General features: G+C 37.1%; 1 protein-coding gene across 14 annotated transcripts in view; it reads right to left on the reverse strand.

The window, feature by feature from the left end:
* The window catches only part of TCF4 (transcription factor 4), a 348,268-nt gene extending 328,520 nt beyond the window's left edge, over nucleotides 1-19,748 (reverse strand). For 4 of the 14 annotated variants that reach the window (XM_058277765.2, XM_058277764.2, XM_023589221.3 and 1 more), the window contains exons 1-3: nucleotides 17,965-18,131; nucleotides 16,985-17,076; nucleotides 15,259-15,331 (exon numbers count right to left, since the gene is read on the reverse strand). In XM_058277765.2, the coding sequence (XP_058133748.1) occupies nucleotides 15,259-15,331; nucleotides 16,985-17,056 (145 nt within the window). In that variant the 5' untranslated portion in view covers nucleotides 17,057-17,076; nucleotides 17,965-18,131. Of the gene's footprint in view, nucleotides 1-15,258; nucleotides 15,332-16,984; nucleotides 17,077-17,964; nucleotides 18,132-18,378; nucleotides 18,533-19,197 lie in introns of those variants that run through there. The other 10 variants (XM_023589219.3, XM_058277770.2, XM_023589220.3 and 7 more) reach the window with 8 other exon arrangements.
* Nucleotides 19,749-20,541: the final 793 nt, after the last annotated feature.

Raw genomic sequence — 20,541 nt, forward strand, 5'->3', positions numbered from 1 at the left:
TAAGTAGAAACAAAATAAAAATAAATCCACAGTCACAAGTTGGTTCATTAAAAAGACTATTAAATGAGAAAAACTTCTGAACTCACAAAGAAAATACAAATAAAATTGGGAATGAAAAATGAAACTAAATAACAGAGTCAGCAGAGATTAAAATGCTACTAAAAGAATACCGTGAACATATTTGTGACAATAAATTTTAAAAATTTAGATAGAAAGTAAAAGATCATATACATGTATTTTATATTTTTGATATATATCATATGTAAATATATGTATGTAAATATGTATTTGGATATATATAACTTTAAAGATCATCTGAAGAAAAAGTAAAGTCCTAAATCTCAATACCATTAATATTTTTAGAATTTAATCAGTGGTTTATAATCTTTCCATAAAGAAAACACTATGCCCAAATAGTTATATTGATGAGTTTACCTAATTTCAAAGAACAGATTTATTTCCATCTTATACAGACTCTTCCAGAGAAAACAGAAAGTCCTTCCCTATTCATAATACAGGTCAATATAACACTATAGCCAAAATTAGACAAGGACAGTAAAATAAGGAAATATTATAAGGCAATCTTAGTCATAAACATTGATGCAAAAACACTAACAAAATATTAGTGAAGTGAATACAGCATATTATTTTTAAGAGAGTAATACAAATCCATTATGACTACATTAATTTTATCCCAAACATGTTAACGGTTGTTTACCATTGGGAAAATAAATTAATATCACCTACTACATTAACAGAGTAAAGGAGATAAAGAAATCAACATGTAAATATACACAGAAAAAGCATCTGATAAAATTCAATACCCATTCATGATAAAACCTCTTGGCAAAATATACATGGAAGGAAACTTCCTTTACTAAATATCTACCAACATCTCTGTTATGAAATAGACTATCAAGAATAAGACAAAGATGGCTAGCATTGCAATTTCTATTCAACAGTGTACATGAAGTCCCTGATAGTGCAGTAAGACAAGAAAAAAAAAGCAGGTATAGGTGTTTGAAAGGAAAACAAACGGAATTGTCATTACTCAGATATGAATATCTAATGCAAAACTCTAAAGAAAACACAAAGTCATTGTTTATATTTCATAAGACAGCACAGTAATATGACAGAATATAAAAATTAATATACAAAAATCAATTGCATTTCTGTATACCAGCAACAATTTTAATAGGTAAATTAAAAGAAAATGTGATTAGAAATAGTGACAAAAAATATAGTAACTAAAAGTTCAATCAAAAGATATGCAAAACCTCATGGAAAAAATAAACAAAAGAAAAATATTAAAATTAACCTCATGGAGAAAATTTTAAAAATTTTATTTTGAGATAGTAAAGCAACCTAAAGAAACGGAAAGTTATAGGAAGAGATATTTTAAAAGATATTAATTCTCTCCAAATTGATCACTAAATTCCATCCAAAAAAAATTTTTTTTTTCTTAAGGTACCAGCAGCCAGGGATTGAACCTGGAACCTCATATGTGGGAGGCTGGCACTCAACCACTGAGTCACATTGGCTTCCTTGAGTTGGTTTTTTCATTTGTTTTCTTGTTGTTTGTTTTTGTTTTGTTTTGTTTTGTGTTTTACAGGAGGTACCAGGAACTGAACCTGGGAGATCCCATGTGGGAGGTAGAAGCCCAACCCTCTTGAGTCGCATCTGTTCCTAATTCCATTCAATTTTAATAGAAACTCCCATAAGATTTACTAGAGACCTTGACAAGCTGATTTTAAAGTCACCATTGAAGAACACAGGTCCCCAAATAGCCAAAATTAAAATGTGTACATATGGAAAAGAAGAAGGGGAGAGGAAGAACTTTATCTACTAGAAATCACGATGTTATTATAGAACTTATAATGTAGTATTAGGGCAAGGGTAGACAAACTAAACAGATGATTAGAATAAAGGATCCAGAATGAGAGATTCTCATAAATACGGAAACTTAAAATATTATAGAAGTGCACTGTGGATAATTAGGGGCAGAATGGACTTTTCAATAAATGGTGCAAGGTCTTATAGGTACAAAGACACTTATGAGAAACTAAAATTGGACTTTTTCTTCCTACTCTATACCAAAATCTTTCTCAAGTGATTTGAAAACTGTGAAAAATATTTTCAGAAGAAAAATATAAAAGAATATATTTATGACATTGTGGTAGAGAAGGTTTTCCCAAACATGGTGTAAAAAATGAAAAGATAAAGTAAAATAATAACATGACTATACTAAATTTATGAACTTCTGGTCATCAAATGATATGATAAAGAGTGTAAAAAGACAAGTCATTAAAGAAGGGACAGTATTTGCATCATGTATGATAGAGAAAGAATTATTATCCAAAAATATATCAAGAGCACCTATGAATCAGTACCAATTACAACAAAAAAAAACAAAAAAAACAATAGAAAATTGTGAGGTAAGGATGGGGTAGATTTTACAGAAGAACAAACATGAATGGCAAAGATAGATAGATAGATAGATAGATAGATAGATAGATAGATAGATAGATAGATAGATAGATAGATATCTAACCATATTAATCATCAGGGAAATGCAAGTTAGACCATATGAGATGCATTTACACCCATTAGATTGCTTCAAATTAAGAAATTTGTTAATACAAAAAGTGGGCAGTGAAGTAGGTCAACAGCAATCTTTGATATTGATGATGGGAATGTAAACTGGAAATAACTTTGAAAACAATTTGGCACTATTTTGTCACGTGAGACTTTCACATACTCTAGCAATTCTACTCATAGATATCTACCCTACCAAGAAATTCTTATACATGAGCACCAACAGATATATACAACAAAGTGCATAGTTCCAAACAATAGGAATCAATCCAAAGAGTCATCAACTGGAAAATACAGAAATACTTCAGAGCATATTCATTAGCAGTGAAAATGAACTAATGCCACATGCCACGACATGGTTAAATCTTAAAAACAGACGATTTAGTGAAAAAAGCAACTAGTACAAGATAATATAATCATGATACCATTTTTATAATGTTCCGAACAGAAGCAAAACTGAACAACATATTGTTTAGGGATACTTACACCTGTTATAAAACTATTAAAAAAATAAAGCAAGAGAATGTTGTCCTCTGGCGGGAAAGATAGGACAATGTGGATGGTGAAGGAGCCCACCGTAGAGGCAACAGGTCTGATGCTGCTTGGTTCTTATGTTGAGGCGTGGATTTACAGGCATTCATGCCGTCGTGAACTTCCACAATATACACAGGCTACATGTACTATTTTGTGGGTGTCAAGCAGTACTTGATAAAAACATGCTTTAAAATATTTGAAGTTAAATTTAAAATAAAAGTATATGGGATGAAGGGATACATACAGAAATCCTGTGTGGACTACATGTAACAAAGTCTTGCTATGAAGAAGGGCAAGAAAGCAGGCTGTGGCCAGAGGGGGATACAAATGAGAGGGAGTTGTGTTATTCTTTGTTTTGTTTTTAGTTATGAAATATTTCAAGCACAGAAAAGATACAAAAAATATTATAACAAATAGCTATCCCACCCATCACTCAGCATTGTCAGACTTAACATTCTATCATTTTTTTCTTTTCAAAAAAAAGTAAGCATTCCAGATACTGCTGAAGCTCTGTGAAGGGCCCAAACGGAAGGTAACTATATTTCATTTTGTTAACTGTGTTACTAATGCACATCTGGTCTCATGGGAATCCTCTAGGAAGCAGGAACATACAAACGCTACCCACACACATCAACCTTGTCCTACCAACTCAACCAGCAGCAAGGCACACACTCTAAGTTTTCCCTTTGGTACAGCGGATCAAGGCCTCTCTCCTTTCAGCTCCCTGGTGATGAAGGGCAGGCAGAGCTCCTGGGTCATAGAGCCAATTATCATTCACTGTCACATACACCAGGATCCAAACTAGGCCTACAGCACTACCCAATGCTCCAACTAGTGGCCTAACCAAAGACAGAAAGAAAAAATACCAAGCAGTACTTTTTCCCAAACTTGGAAAGTAAATATGCTAAAAGACTGCAATATTTTTCCTAATTAAAATGGACTAACAGACGTTTTGAGTAGTAACTCCCAATAGTAAACAATAAGGTTAGCAAGAAAATGGTGGGGGTAGCGGAGAGGAGAGAGAAAGAGACTGGCGGGTCTTTTAAAAAAAAAAAAAAAAAGCTAGGAGAGATATTAGCTTGGATTTGGCAAGTAGGGGAAAGCTTTATTTTGTCCCCAATCAAGAGTTAACAGATAATTTTCTCCCATGGGCCACCTCAGACAAATATATGTGTTTCAATCCCAAATAAAATATAACCTAAATCAAATCACCCTGCTAAAGTTCACCAACAAAGGCACTTAGCAACATCTATTGGTTGTGCTATCTGATACCTGGCTATGGGGGGGAGGGGGGACGGGACAGGTAGAGAGCAGTGATTTCAATTCAATATTCAATTCAGTGGATCTCACTAAACCATCATAATGTTCACTGGTGATAAGAATATCAACTCTAAGAAGCCTAAATAGTGCAGGATTACAGAAGACTATTAAATAAGAAGAGTCCCATTTGCCTCCTCCTCCCATTTCCACCTCCACACTGTGCCCTTTCAGAAGAGAATTGCAAAATCAATTCTCAGAAAATAAAAAACACTTCTAAGATCTGCCCTCCACCTACTTCCAGAGCCTCAGTTCTCATCAAGACCCTGCTCTCTCTGCATGGAACTGAGCCCCCTAGCCCCAACCCTCTTCACCCATCTAACATCCCACTCATTCCAGACCTCAGTTCAGATGTGCTTGTCTCAGGGAAGGCTTTCCCTACTGCTCTGGCTGGGTCATATATCCCTGTTGCAACTCTCTTAATGCCACATTCCTCACAAATGTAGGGCTTGACATTTCTTTGGTTGATATTCAGTTAATGTCTGATTCCCACATTTAAGCAATAGAGGAGCATATCTGTCTTGTTCAACATTTTATTTCCAGCATTCAGCATATTACCTGACGCATGGTAAATGCTCAATAAATAACTATTTAAAAATAAAGAAATGAGTTTGCTCTGTGTAAATTTAAAAATAAAAAATTCAAGTGTGGGAATAAAAAAGATGAGCATGCGTATTTAGTGCGCTAGAAGTAAATGAGTACTATCTATAAATCTGAAATGTTAATTTCTGCTCAAAAAAGACAAATGGAACATAATTGTCATTGTCTCTCATAAAGTCTCTAGGACTAACTTTGAGCTTACATTCACAACAATACATTTCGAGGTCCAATTTCCATAATTTTTCTAATCCTTTCTCCATCCTTTATACTCATGTAGAAGCATACATCTACACTGATTCTAGGATTTCTATACTTCAGTTGGAAATGTGAACGCTGTACTTAGGTGTCTTTTGAAAAAGTCTATTTGTATATTTCAACATCACTTCTTCTAAAGTGGTTAGCGTTTTCTGATTGAAATCATTATGGAACTTTTACCTAACAACAGCAACATCATGCACTCAACAAAGAACAATTATTCAAGCAAGGACAGTAATTAATATTGTTTGGTCTTTTTCTTTTCTAAATTGCAAGATGTTATGTATGAAATAAAATATTCAGTCTTGAAATACTACTATTACACAATGACCAAAATTTCTTCTCTTGCATTTAATGTCAGAGGATTGCATATCTCCAACATGAATCCCTATTTTTAAAGAGTAAAAAACAACTTCAGTTAACTGAGAAATTTTAAGAATGGATATAAAATATTCTTTTTGTCAAAAAAAAAAAAATGTTTGACCTTTGCAGCAAACACAATGATTCACTAATAAATTCTTCCTATGGCCATAACGACCTTTATTTGAGTTGTTGGCTTTACTGTGGAAACTGGAAGCAATACAACTTGGAGACCACATAAGCCACGGAGATAAAGACTCTTTAATCTGAACTCATCAATCTTGGCAAGAAGATGGTATTATGTATATTTTTTACAAAAATGATAGACATGATAGATTTTTATCCCAAAGTATATCTGGCTACTCCATAATGTTTTTACAAACATTATGTAAGTTTTGACTAAGATCTTTGAGAATGATTTTTAAAGATGCATTTCAGAATAAACGATATGGCAATAGTAACTACTGAATTTCTTTTGAATGAAAGATGTGTCATTGGTTGAGGAGATGGCAGTGATAATAAAAATTAAAATGATGAGTTTTTTCATCCTTCAAATGCTTTCCATATAGTAGTTTTCCTTTCTGAAAAAATTAAAACCCCTCTTCAATTGTACTGGAGAATTTCAAATTATTTTTTTCTGTTTTAAGACACAGGTTTGCGGTTTTATCATTTTGTCAATATGAAACAGCTATTTAACAGCAAACATTGCAAAAGAATCCAGATTTCCAGAATATGGTTAAATAAATAATTTTCTTCAAAGTTGTTATCATTTTGGCTCAAGAAAAAATTCCTTTGCTGAATGACAGAATAGGAAGCATTTGGAACTGGGGATACAAAATCCTCAAGTTCTGTCCTAATGCTACCATTAAAAACATACTTTTTGAAGGGAGTGAATTATAATCTAGAATACCCCCAAGAACATTCCAAAACAGGCATTTGAGACAGGGATGCTTGTCTGGAAATCTCAGTTGTGCCTACATGCCTAGACCAGCAGGGTTGTCCCTGCAGAGCTGAGCAGCCTCTTTCTGGATACTCCCTTTAATCCAACCTTGGCAATACCCTTCTTCCATGCAGGTCCACACTGATCTCTATATACAATGCTCAGTCCCAACATCCACATATCATAGGGTAGTATATAGGAACTCTGTTATCTTGTGCATGATTTTTTTTGCAAACCTACAACTTCTCTAAAAATAAAAAATAAAAAATTCTATACCTCTTTCAAGACTGTGAGCAGATTTGTTCATGAAGTCTTCATTATTAATTTCTACCAGCAGGAAGTAAGTTTTCATCATTCTGAACTCCTACATTATTGACACCTGTCTTCTGGACACTGAACGTTAACTACATACGTACTTTTTTATCCTTTCCTTCTAGAATATATTTCCCTCTCAGGGCAGGTCCTTTCCCCTGCAAAGCCTTCTTTGCCTTATCATAACTAACACAGAGGTTTGAGCATAGGATGTATTAAAAAATCTTAGATAAACAATAAAAATCAAGTTAGGTACATAGATAAACTAGCTAGAACAATTCAAACAACATCCTATCTCCATCCCCAACAAATTAAAACCCAAGGGGCAAAAGTGAAGTTATGTTACAAGTGTCCAGATAGTGATGCAAAAAACACACCTTTCTAACCATTCATTATCAATTTTTACTTACCTTAAGGGAAATGTAAAAGTCATTACTGAAACAAGGTAAGCAATTTGCATATTTTTATTTCAGCATTTTACACAATATGAAAACTGGGAGCTTGCAGAACTATAATTTCAACATCCTTTTCCAGAGGCTAGGTCTTCCCCTAGTTTAACAGTCATCTAAATATCTTGCAATTGAGTCTTGACTTGGGATATTCAAGATTAAAACCCTTCCATTTGGTTGCCATACATTTCAGCTAAGTACCTCAAAAGGGAATGTTCAAATTAATGGAAGATTAAAGCAGGAAAGAACATTCTTAAAAGGTATTCTGTAATGGGCTTTGTCACCACCTTCTCTGTTTTATTGGAAAAATAGTCTTTTCCCTTGGGGCTGAAAGTTTATATGCCAACCATCAGTCTAGCTTAACTATTCAAAGTTAAAAATGTCAGGGGGGAAAAAAGTTTGTAATGGAAATGCTGACATGCCATGAAGTAAAGAGGCAAGAGCAGGTGCTTCTGCAACAGAGTCATAATTCAATCAAGCTGTATTTTGACGTCATCTGTTACAGAAAAAAGCCAAATGGTTTGTGAACAGCTCCAGAACCCCCGAGATCAAATTACAGCCCCATACTTAATCATGGGTCTTACTTTGTTATTTTTAATAACACAATACATTTTAACAGTTATGCGTCAACTGCCCTAGCCAAATTAGGACACGTGATGACAAGTGAGCTGGATTATGATATCCATCTCACAATTTCAATTTTTATTATTTTTTCAGAAATGGTAGATTTTTCAGAAATGGTAGAAGTTTTCCTCTTCTTAAGAAACATACAGTTGGTACCGACGGATTGAGTCCAAACCTTAATTAAAAGCAGCATGGTGTCTCTGACCAGGGGGTCAGGACTTCTGTATAATTTGGGCAACAAATTTAACCCTCTCAAAACTTAGTCCCTTACCTGGAAAATAATAGAGTATCTCAAAAGTCTCTTGTAAATCTAAAATTCCATAAATGTTTCATTCAAAAAAATATATTTGCCTGCTTTCTCTGGGATCCTCCAGGGATGTGAGTTTAAACTCCTTATAGCCAAAAAGTTGAAGAACTTGTAATTCAATTAAAATTATTCCAATCCAAGAGACTTTCTAGTACATAAGAAATTGTAAGAGAGGCAATAGCAGCATCAGCAAGTGAAACAGGTTCTTTAAAAAGTAATGTACAAATACTGCCACATGTGTGAAGGGTTGTTTGCAAAACAAATGAATATGGTCACATCCAACAATGGATTGCAGTTAATAAACTACATATAGTAATTACCACCAATGGCAGTCTAGAAAGTCATTCATTAAATGTTAATTGTCACACAAAAGTACCAAAGCATCCATTTGAACAATCCTGTGACTGCACCTTTAAATAAAATACTTTCTTACAGCCCTGAAATGCATCCATATAAACTGAGTTTTAAACACACCTGGGTATTTGATATGCTGATTAACTGGGCTTTATTTATTTTTGAAATGAAAGTAAATATGACAACCTTTTTCAACACTTTTGCTATTCCGGCAAGCCTGCTATAAAAAATATATATGACAAAGTATTAACAAGTCTTCTCTAAAGATTAAATTGCTACTTCTTATAGGTCTTTCCCATAGACAGTAAGAGAAATAGGGTTCAAAAGTATCCATCTAAAATCTATGTGCATACCCTATTTCTGAATCTAAATGGGCTCACAGATTTAGAAAATGGATAATTTATGTGTAAACTTACAAACTTGGTTGTCAATTTTGGAAATTTTACTCAGAGCAATGAGAAACCAGCAACAAATTAACCTTTAAAAATACTAAAATGTACTTCCTCTAAAATTTATAACTAATTAATTTGGAAGACATTCTGGTCATATAAAATACCCTATAAAACACACAAAAAAAGGAAGGGAGGGGTCTCTTCCCACCTAATTTCACTTTGACACTAAGGCTGTTCAAGATTTGACTTCCTTAACATACATATGGATTCTAAAGGTTTGGCAAAGAACATTCTGGTTCAAGACTTGTAAACTGAAGAACACTTCAAAAACACACCATGTTCCTTATTAGGCAACTTAAGATCTGTTATCTCAGCTTATGGGAACAGATCTAAATAGCATCATAATACTAAACGCTGAAAATCACAGGCCTGGGGCCACCAGGACTCACTCTATGCCTTGGTCTAGGTTGCGAACTTCCAATATAAAATGTAGTTTACCATTAGGAGTAAATGTTTGATCTGTAAAGCTTACAAAATTACTTTGTTTATCATAGCAGATGAAAGCAAAAAGGAATAATTTTAAGCTCAAAACAAAACTGTTTATATGACAGTCTTTAGTGCTCCATGATTCTAAGCATTTAAGACAGATTCAAGCAATTAACAGCATAAACTTTCATTACATAGTTCTATTATATATGTTTATGTGACTTAGCTGTTCATCTGTTATTTAAGTGATTTCCTCATTACAATGGTAGGGTAAGGATAATTTGCTGATGCTGTCAAAAATGTTAAGCATTACAGTCTCAACAGTTCTTGGCTCCCCATGCTTGTTTAATGCATTTTATTTACTTAAGTCAATATCAAATAGAGTACTGCTTTTTCCTTCTGAATTTAAAAAACATAACATTTTAAGCACATGTCTGGTAACAGACATATCAAAACTACAAAACCGCTTATACTGATAATGCAGATAGAGAGAATTTCAGATTATTGTTATTGAATATTAAGTTTCATAGCTCTAACAATAAACTGAAAAACTCTGTTATAGTTTAAGACAGGAAATGTTTATGTCTAAAATAATAATGGATAAGGCTTGGCGATCAATCAAACTCTGGTTTAATTAGTCCATAAAATAACTGAAAATGAGATATTTTCACTGGCCACATGTAGACTGTGAATTTACAATAGAGCTAAATAAAGTACAATTGAAAAATATCTAATTTTTTTTGTAAAAATAATAATAATATATAATAAAGACATAGAGATTAGAAGGCCAGCTTCTTTGGACATTAAGGCAGAAATAAGAAAGGGCATGGTTTATATCATTTTATTAAACATGTTAAAAACCAATGAGTAGGGAAGCGGCTGTGGCTCAATCAGCTGGGCTCCCATCTACCATATGGGAGGCCCTGGGTTCGTGTCCCGGGGCCTCCTTGTCAAGGCAGGCTCTCCTGCACGCTGCAGAGAGCCGTGGAGTGCCACCTGGCTCGCAAGCGCCCAGGAGAGCTGACTCAGCAAGGTGTCGCAACAAAAAGCAAGGCAAGTAAAAACACAGAAGAGTGCGCAGCGAATGGACACAGAGAGCAGACAACAGGCAAGCCACAAGGGAAGGGGAATAAACTAAAAAAATAAAAATAAGTTTAAAAAAACAATGAGTATCTACTCTAAAGATCAGGGATACAACTCAGGCCAACCCTCAATTTTATATTCTATGTCAATATATTCTTGATCAATAGAGCTTTTTATGACTCCGTGTGTATGTGTATGTGCATGTATTGCGTGTGTGAAAAGGATGCTTGACTAGGCAGACCTAGGTTTAAAACCTAATTCCATTACCAGCTGCCTTGAATGCAAGTTGTTTCAACATCTCTGAGTCTCAGTTTCCTCATCTATCAAATGAAGACGGTAAGCCTTGCATCATTGGGTCCTTATAAGAATTAAAAATACAATAAATATAAGGTACCTGGCATACAAAGAGGCACTTTAAGCTTGTTAATGCCTTGTCCCACCTACACACTATATTTAATCTAGCATCTTGTAAATACACACAGGAGAGACCACCAGGCAAAAGAAAATGATCAGTAACCCAAAAGACAGCTCCAAATGGAAAAAAGCATTCAGAAGGGACATGAACAGACAAAGCATTTCTATGCACAAACCCTGATTCCCCACTATGCAGTACAAATTACAGGAAAGCATTAGCAGTAATATTGATGTTACTACCAATAAAAAGTGTACAGAGCCACTGAGAATTAGCAAATCAAACTTGCTTTTTGGAGAAGCAAATAAAGCACAGTGTAGAACCCACTTAGCTTGGGCCTCAGTTTTCCTTGGCTGTATAATGAAGGCGCTCGCTCAATGTGTTTCTTGAGGGTCTCTGTTTCCAAAGTTCTATGACACTAACCTAATGGGTTTAACTTTTTAAAATCTATTACATTCCTCTGCTTTTTATGAAAAATCACACTGAAATTATAAATTGTAATACACTAGAAAGGCTGTTTTAAAATACACACACTTACATAGTTCTTGACAAATACCTTTGAGGGGAAACTAGCTTTTTTATACCCATGGTTCACGTTATAATCATGAACTCAAGCTGATACTGAAATTAAGTCAGGGTGCTAACCATTTGTACTTTTTCTATGATGCACAACCACCAGTTGGACTGATTTTTTTTCTCACTTAATTTATTGAATCAGCATGTCACTTCAGTGTCATGGTGGATATAACTTAACTAATGTGTATAAACTTCAAGAAGTGTTTTCCCTCTCACCAAAGTAACCCACTACAGGAATGTGGTGTTTTGCTGCTGCTCTTAACGGTTCAAACACCCATTCATTTGGCAATCTTTAACAAATGCCGAACATCTCAGTAAAACTAAACAGCTACAGGGAAAAAAGTTCAACTTTTAAACTAAGGGAAGATGTAGTATCCATCATAGACTAACTGCAAATACATGGAACAGATGTGGCCACTGTAACACGTTTTTGAGTACACACAATTTTAGTGGCCAAATTTTAAAACTACTTTTTAAAAAGATGTCCAAACTAATGTACTTATCTTTTGCTCACAAAAGACTCAAAGGTAACCAAATAAAATGTACTTTTGTTATACCAGAAAATTAAGCTTCTACTCATTCAAAAAATTATGGACTCTTTTAGGTGCATTTTTTTTTTTCTTTTGGTAAGTATGCCATCCAATTTTTTAACGAGAATAATTTTCCAATCATCCAGACATGTGGATGCTTTCTGTTTGCTTTTAGATCAATGATATAATGGATATTAAATCCCTTTGTAGAAGGCATCACATAGGTTAAAATTATATCTTAAAATAATTCCAGAGCCCACCAATTCTCCCAGTTAAGGTCATCCAAGCTCTGAACCATCATGGCTGAATTGTTTTAGTGCTCTCTGTTGAACACCTGCAAACATCAAACAAAAACTGCTGGTCCTTTCCTGGGTTGACAAAAGCCTTTCATGTGAAAAATGCTCCCTGGGAATGTCAGGCTATAGCTCAGGTTACATTCCATTCCCCCAGAAGCTTCACCATTTCTTAAGGTGGTAGGAAAAACCCTGTTTGTGAAATGAAACAGAAAAGGGAATATGGCCACACTTTATTTTCATTCTCACACTGCAAATCACGCTGCAGCATACTGTATTCATGGACTAAAAAGCTATTGGGAGGGAACGTAAAGCATGAAATATTGCCATGCCTCATTTTGAAAAAATATAGCTGATTTTTCAAATATGAACAGTTTACTTATATAGTTTGTATCTTTTCTCCTTGGAGCCAAGTTTAAAACCTACCCATGAAAGTGACATCTGAGTCCACTTAGGACAACAAATACCAAGTTGAAGAAAATTTAGAAAATTAGTTCTCTATACAAAGTTTCCTGGTTCATTCTTCTAGTTAAAAAAGGCAATGTGCAGTTTTCCTGGTTTTTAAAATTTGTTATGCTTTAAAAAGGATTTCTCTTTGTTACTGAGTGGGAATACAAGGTATTTTCTGCCTTAATAAACCTGTATTCAGAAATGTCTTTGAGAGATAGGGAAAAACTAACACTCCAATCTGTACCCTAAAGTCATTATCAAACTGTTTTAGTTGCATGTCCTGCAATTTCAATCCAACAGCTAGAATAAAATAACCACTACACTATTTACCCTTACAAGAAACTTTTGGGTTTACATTGTACCACAATGTAAATCAGAGTTTCAAATCTTAAAATTAATCACTGCATATTCATTAGAAATATCTCAAAATGTCTCACTAAGGATAAAGTCTCTCTCTAGGTTTATGATGCATGCACACATATAATTGTCTTAAGAACTGTGTAAGTTTCAATATATGATCACATACCAAAATGAATACATATTCACACTTATCCAGCCTATATTCACTGCTTCAAGGTACTGCATAAACACATAAACATCATTGTAAGGACTTTATTTAAATGAGAACTTAGAAAATGGACCAGTAGTACAGTAGTCTTTAAATGTCTCACAATTTCATGCTTCTAAATCACCTTAATTTATTGAACCATATCTAAACTGATATACTTAAGGTATTCCAAATGTCAGATTTTACAGCAGTCCAAAAGACTATTTTGCACTGACTTTGAAAGTAGTCTCTCTCTATGCCTTTCTGACAGTCTTCTTTTAGATTTTAACTGAATACAAATTTCTTAAGTAAAATCGTTTAAAAAAAATCACTCTCAGAAATAAAGTTAGTTACAGTTTTGATAGTGTCTAACATGAAAAACTAATTTGCCTAAAGAGATACTTGTACTCATCTTTACCTCAAACATGCATATTAATGTTTTCTTTCTTAAAAGTTGTATGGAGAATACAATACAGATCTGGGAGACAAAATACTAACACAATGCAATTTTTTTAAGCCCATAAATGGAAAATATAACTGTGTCCAGTACAGTAAAACCCAAAGACATGAAGTGGTTTTCCATCAAAGTGGAGCCCCCCCCCCAAAAAAAGATAAAATATAATTATAGAAGGCATGACAAATTTTATAAATCAAGTTATAGATACAACAATCCCCTTAGACTGATAGGAACCAGAAAAGAGAAAAGTAGCTTATTTGAAAATGAGCAACTTTTTAAAGCAATTAATTTCATAAAAATATCCCAAATACACAGATCACATAGCAAATAAATTTCTTTCATTGCTATACCACCAAATGAAAATTAAGAGATGACATCTCAGCTAAAAAGAGGTCAACATTTACCAATTTGACTCGAGAACAGTATTTTGTCTCATGTACTGTTATGTACCATTGCCAGACCTCCTAAAATACTGCAGCTGTTTAACAAGCATAAATGGATTTAAGCCTTGGACCCAAAGGATAGCAGGCAACAATGTATGATTCTTTACATTAAATTCACTGGATAAAAAAATGAATTCATTTCAAATGAATATCTTGGTTTCAGTTTTCACTTTTAATAAGAGGTACAACCAGACATTCAAATAGTCCCCTATTAAAACTCCTCCTTACATGCCAGATAATCATTGTGCACACAGATTCCTTTGTGAATAGTGCTAACATCTTTTTTTAAGCATCACCCAAAGATCTTTAATTTATGAAATATAAAAGTCCTACCAAATTTACAACTTTAAATATAGCAAAAACTCATTGTACAAGTAAATGATTAAGGAAAAGAATCAGTTAAAGCATCAAAAAAGATATTTTAAACAAATGAATTCATATTTAGGCTCTCATTGTAGCAAGAGGCTCTCTATTTACAGCTATATTTTACTACGCAGCATTCATTTACAAAATTAAGTGCTCATTTCTTTAAAAGGGTTAATTGTACAGAGTACCTAAAATTGATATTATTCACAAAGGATTTTCCCTTTTTAAGAAAGTTAGATTTTTTTCCTATTTTCAATACGAGAATATTAATTTATTCTCTATGTTAACACTGGCCTTACCCTCATGTGTTTGATTACAACTGTATTAGAATTAGCTCAAATTAAATGATAAATTGAGACCATTTTCTTAATTTAAAAAAAAAAAAGGCCTAATTTTAATTTTGCAAAAGATAACATTTTGTTTAAGTTATACCACTGATGGATAATAAAATGGCCATATCATTAGGCTAAAATTCCAATGACTTTTTCAGAACACTTCCACAGAGCCAAAAATATACAATGAATGAATAAACTGCTAAGAGCATTAAACTACACACTAAGAAAAGAATTTACATACTTGAACCAGTAAAATGTCCACTCGCCAAAGAAGTTGGTCCATTCTTCCCACTGCTCACAGGAGGTGAAAACATCTAAAAGAAACAAAGAAATATTACTGTTGAAAGGAAGACATTTATACCTTCAGAGTTTGTCAAAGATCTTTCACTCTCTTACCAAATAACTCAGAGTTTATGCAAAGAAGGGTTTATTTAGTAAAACACATCGCCATCCAACTTAAAACTAAACAGGCACAACATTACCAATCACCCTCCACCCCACCCCACCCCCTAACCACTCGGTTCTTTCTTTTTCATCAGGTTAATTAGATTGCCAGGCAGTACTACTACTACATTTTAAACAAACACGGTCCCCATAATGTTATCAAGATTCAGGTTGAAGGGTAACAGCCTCTCTAGAAAACACTACTTTTACAAAGCAGAAGGAAAAAGTTGTTTGTTTTATATTGAAAACCTTGGCCATAAACGTGGCAATGTCCATTTCCATCCCGTATAGGATTTGCCTGTCATATGTGAACCCAAATATAAATAAAAGTGCCACCTGCACTAAATTTTCATTTCGTCTCTAACATGAGAGCAATTTGAAGCAAGACTCTCTCGCTCTCTCTCTCTTTCTCTCGCTCTTTCTCTCTTTCTCTCGCTCTCTTTCACTCTCTCTCTCTTTCACTCCCTCTCCAGCATTTATTTCGACCCTAATTGGTTTCCCTCTTCTTCGACGTGTCTAGTGGATAAAGCGCACCTTCCCTGAGTCAGAGCCTGCAAAAAGCAAAGGAACGAATGGAGAAAGTGCAGCAAGCAGAGAGGGGGCTGCGAAGCTGCCTAGGGCTACGTTTCCTGGCAAAACTTCCGAAAGCCATTTCTCCAAAGGAAGGTCTAGAACAGCAGCAGCAGCAGCACAGCAGCACAGCAGCAGCGGCGGCGGCAGCAGCCTGAAAGAGCCCCACTTACAAGGCGGTTTGGATTTTATGTGTGTTTTGTGGATTCTCTTGCTTTGGCTTTGCAAATGCATCTTACATCAAAATGAACTGGCATTAAAAAATGAATTCATTCCCCTGACGTGGTTGGGACTTGGTTTGGGAAAGGGAAGTAAAGGGATGGAGGACCAAATACAGCCGTAACTCCACAAGTGTGAAAGTTCTGTTTCGTGCTGATCTCAGGACTATGAAATTTCTAAAAAACAGACCAAAGGGCTAGAGAGAATGTATGCGCAGCCTACACATAAGAATTTTAAGACTCCCAGAAAAAGATGTAACTAGGAAGACTACAGGTCCTGCTAATCCAAAGCATCAACTGTTTAAAACTTTAAAGAGACAAATGGCTCTCCTATTTTCTATTTCCAAAAATAAAGAAAGAAAACGAGGAATAGTGCGCAAAGTATTAGTATTGTGTTTAGATATGGCCAAGTTTTAGGGTGGTTTAGAGTTTTAAGGGTGTCTGTATTTCCTTTCCATTGGGGTGAGATTCCATTATTTTGGGGGGTAGGAGTCGGTGGGTAGGGAATCCACGGCAAGTAATTAGACTATGAAAAAGCCTGAATCTTCCATTACACCCAAAAATTATAGTTAAAAACTTGTTTACAAGACCTTCATATTTACCAAGAATTCAGTCAATTAAAATTACTCCTGTACTTTAGGTTAAATCGGTTTCTAGCTAGTGTTTGGGGCTTTTTTGTTTTTGTTTTTGTTTTTGTTTTCACAGCTGTTGTTAGTTTCCACCGTTCTTTCTTACCGCACTGAAATCCAGTAAATCACTCAGCTCTTTGTCCGTCCCTAAGGCAGCCATTCGCTGTTGGTGATGCATTTTAGCAAAATCACACAAACCTAGAAACATGGAAATAACCGCAATCAGAAAATCCAGTCCCAATCCTTGGAGGAAGCACAATCGGATTTTTGGAGACTGGGGGGTTGGGGATGGGGATGTGGGGGCGGGTGGGATTAAGGTGGGAAGGAGGGAGGGATTGGAGGGGGGAGAGTTGTTGCTGTTGTTGTTGTTGTTGTTGTTTTAAGATGGAATAGGCAGCAATAGCAAAAAAAAAAAGAAAAAGAAAAAAAGGGCAATATTGTATTTCCAAAGAGACGATCAAAACTAGTAACATCCACTATAAAACCAAATCCCGGAAGGAAAAAAAAAAAAAGCCGCTCTTCAGCGCATCATTTTATGCAACAGGAGGTAGAGCGAGAAATGAATGGATCACAGAGAAAAGAGAAACTACTCAGAACGATCCGGTCTCAACTTTCCCCCCACCCTCCACCCCACCCCCCTCGCACACACACACTCACACACACACCACTCCCCTCCGCATTTCAAAGTCGCTACAAAGAAATTAAAGATGAGCGTCTCGGGAGTGAAAACACATCCAAAGGGGGAGGGGTGGCAGGGGGGGGTTAGAGTGAAGGGTCGGGTCCCGTAATTGTCCAGCACCCTAATTTGTGAAAGAAAGGGTGGTCAAAATTAAAGTCAGGCCCTTGGCAAAGTCGTCGGTGCCTCCAAGTGGGTATTGCTGGGGGGGGGGGGGGGGTTGGGGGGGGAGTTAGAGACGAGGGGGAGGGAAGAGGCGCGGGAGGGGAGGGGGTGTCTCTTCTGGGAGCGCCGGGAGCCGGGAGCCCGCCGCACCGGAGGCGCGGAGCCGCGAGCGGGGCCGCGGAGCCCCAGCCCCGCGCGTCCGGGCGCATCAGCCCCGCCGAGGCGCCGCCGGCGCGGGTACCTACCGCCCGCGCGCGAGAAGGGGCTCCGGGTGCACCGCCGGCGCCCAGGCGGCGTTCATGTCGGACCTGCGCCTCCGCCTCCGCCTCCGCCCGCTCCGGCGCCCGCGCCCGCTCCTTCCCCGCCGCCGCCGCCGCCACTACCGATCCGCAGACACACAGCCAAGATCCCTGACTCTTAACACCAACTCTCTTCTCCGGGGAGGGGAGGGGACGGAGGGAAGGGGGGAGGGGGAAACACGCCGAGGCGCACGGAATTGCAAGTTCAGCAAAGAAATGGGTGGGGGGGCTCGGGCGCGGAGCCGCGGCTCGCCCGGGTCGGGCTGGCTGGGACGCATCTCCCCCCCCCCCAAAAAAAAATCTCAATACCTCCCCCCCCACCGCAAAGGAAAAAAAAAAAAAAGAAAATTCATCGAGCACCTCATTTTCCCTCAGATCGTAGGTTACAATCTGAAGCCTGCACAGTTGAGTTTTTTTGCCCGTTTCATCCATCGGAGACACTTTGAAATGTATTCGAGTTTACGTGCTGCACTCACTTCTTTCTTTCTCTTACTCTCATTCCCTCTCAACTCACACATCCACACACGGCAAAGCAAGTTTATACTAGGCTGCAAATACACGTGATGCAAAAAGACTTTGCCAAGAGGAACAATATTTTTCTTTTCGGTATATAAACCAAGCCACATTTTGTTGGGGAGCTTTCTGTTCGGTAGTTTTGCTTTGGGGGAGAGACCTGAATTGGCTAATTTCTTTCCCCTCCCTTTTAAGTCACAGATAGTTACAGCGGCAAACTTCACAAAAAAAAAGCAGTTTGGGGGGTTGGATGTTGGTTTGTTTTTCCACTTGAGTTCCTAGGCACGCTAACTCCCCGTTCGCCAGCTCGGTAAGTTTTTAATTCAACATGGACTATTACAGGCCTTGCATGCTCTTAAAACATACTTTTTCACATCAATTTTTAGGATACAAATTAAGCTTCATAATTCTATCGTTTCGTAAGAACAGGCGTGCTTTATCCCGTCTATGCAACACACGCTATTTGAACGTGTGTTAAAACACACATTCTACACACCCTGTTATTGCTAAATGTGCGAGTACATACACAAAATGCATGCACACACTTCTTCCCATTGGCAATTATTTAATAGGTTATTCCTTTTCTTTTAATAAAACATTGGGATCGACATTTAAAAACTAAATTCAATATAAACAGTTTACTCTGACAGCAAATTGTAACGTTACCTTAAATGGTCACAAATATGCTCACAATATTCCAATGAAAGAGACTTTAAAAAAAGAGACAAAAATCTTCTGCAAGTACTTAGAATCTCACATGTGTATCCCCCAAAAAAGTATTTTAACTGGTACTCAGTCCTGCTTCAGGGATAGTCCAGAAATTACAAGATTATGCACCTGGCTCTGGTTTTTGCATTTTCCACCATAAAACTGCAAGAAAATTCCCTCCCCCAAAAATAAATCATTAAAAAAAATCCAACAACTTTTTCTTATTCTTTATAAAAAATATCGAGACAGGAGTTATAATGTTTCCTCAAACAAATCTTGTTGGTGGGTTTTTTTTCTTCGCCTCTTACAAAGTCTTAAACTTGTTCCAAGTTTAGAGGTGTCTCATCATCATCATCCTCCTCCTCATCATCACCATTGACTCCCCCGCGGAGTCACATTGATAATAATAGGTTTCCCTGAAAGATACATTGTAATCCATTCACATCCGGGCACTGCGGGCTTATAAAGAGAAGGCGCTGTGGCCGCGGCTGCTCCTCCAGACAATGACTGGGGAGGGGCGGGGCGGGAGCGGGAGGCCATAGAGTGGTAAACAGAGCGCCTAGAGAGGCCGCCAAAATGGCGGCGCTCGCCGGCCACGCCTCCTCCAGGACCGGAGGCGGGTGGCAGAGCTGCGGCGGGCGACGCGCGTGGGGATGAACAGCGAGGGTTCTGGGACTGGGGGCTTTCGCAGGCCCTGTCTCACTGTGTGTTTCTTCTTGTTCCGGTTCCTCGGACTTACCTGCTCTTTGACTCAAAAAAAAAGTGTAGGCTGTGAATAAATTTCATTAAACTCCACAGACTTCCTCAGGGGAGGCAGACCCCCCGGCTCACCCTGAAGGAGGCTGAAGAGGCCGCGGCGACCTCGCAAAAGGAAAGCCGGAGCCAGGGTTCCCCAGCAGTGTAGGGCGGGCGCTAAGCGCGACTTGGGCGGCGCGGAGAAAGGCCGCTGCGCCCAGGTTGTAGCTCCCGGGCTGGAAGCGGGATGTGGAGCCTCCCCTCTTCTCCTTCACCCCCCCACCCCATTTATAGACCACTGGCAGTAGGAGAACTTTTTTTTTTTTATTGCTATGTAGATTCAAGTCGAGTTTATACACTGAGCTACCCCTGACAACTTCCAGTTCTGGCCAAGCAATTACCTTCTCTAGCTTGTTTTCTGGTATGTGAAATGCGTTCGGTAATGGCCACTTGATGGATTTTTTTAAGTGTTAAATGAATAAAGATAGAGCAACCACTAAAGAAATGTTCCCTTTCCATCTCTTAATTCTTCGCTAAACCAAATGATACCTCTAACCTAGCTGATGG

The sequence above is a fragment of the Dasypus novemcinctus genome, chromosome 16 (genome assembly GCF_030445035.2).
Source record: "Dasypus novemcinctus isolate mDasNov1 chromosome 16, mDasNov1.1.hap2, whole genome shotgun sequence".
Lineage (NCBI taxonomy): Eukaryota > Metazoa > Chordata > Mammalia > Cingulata > Dasypodidae > Dasypus > Dasypus novemcinctus.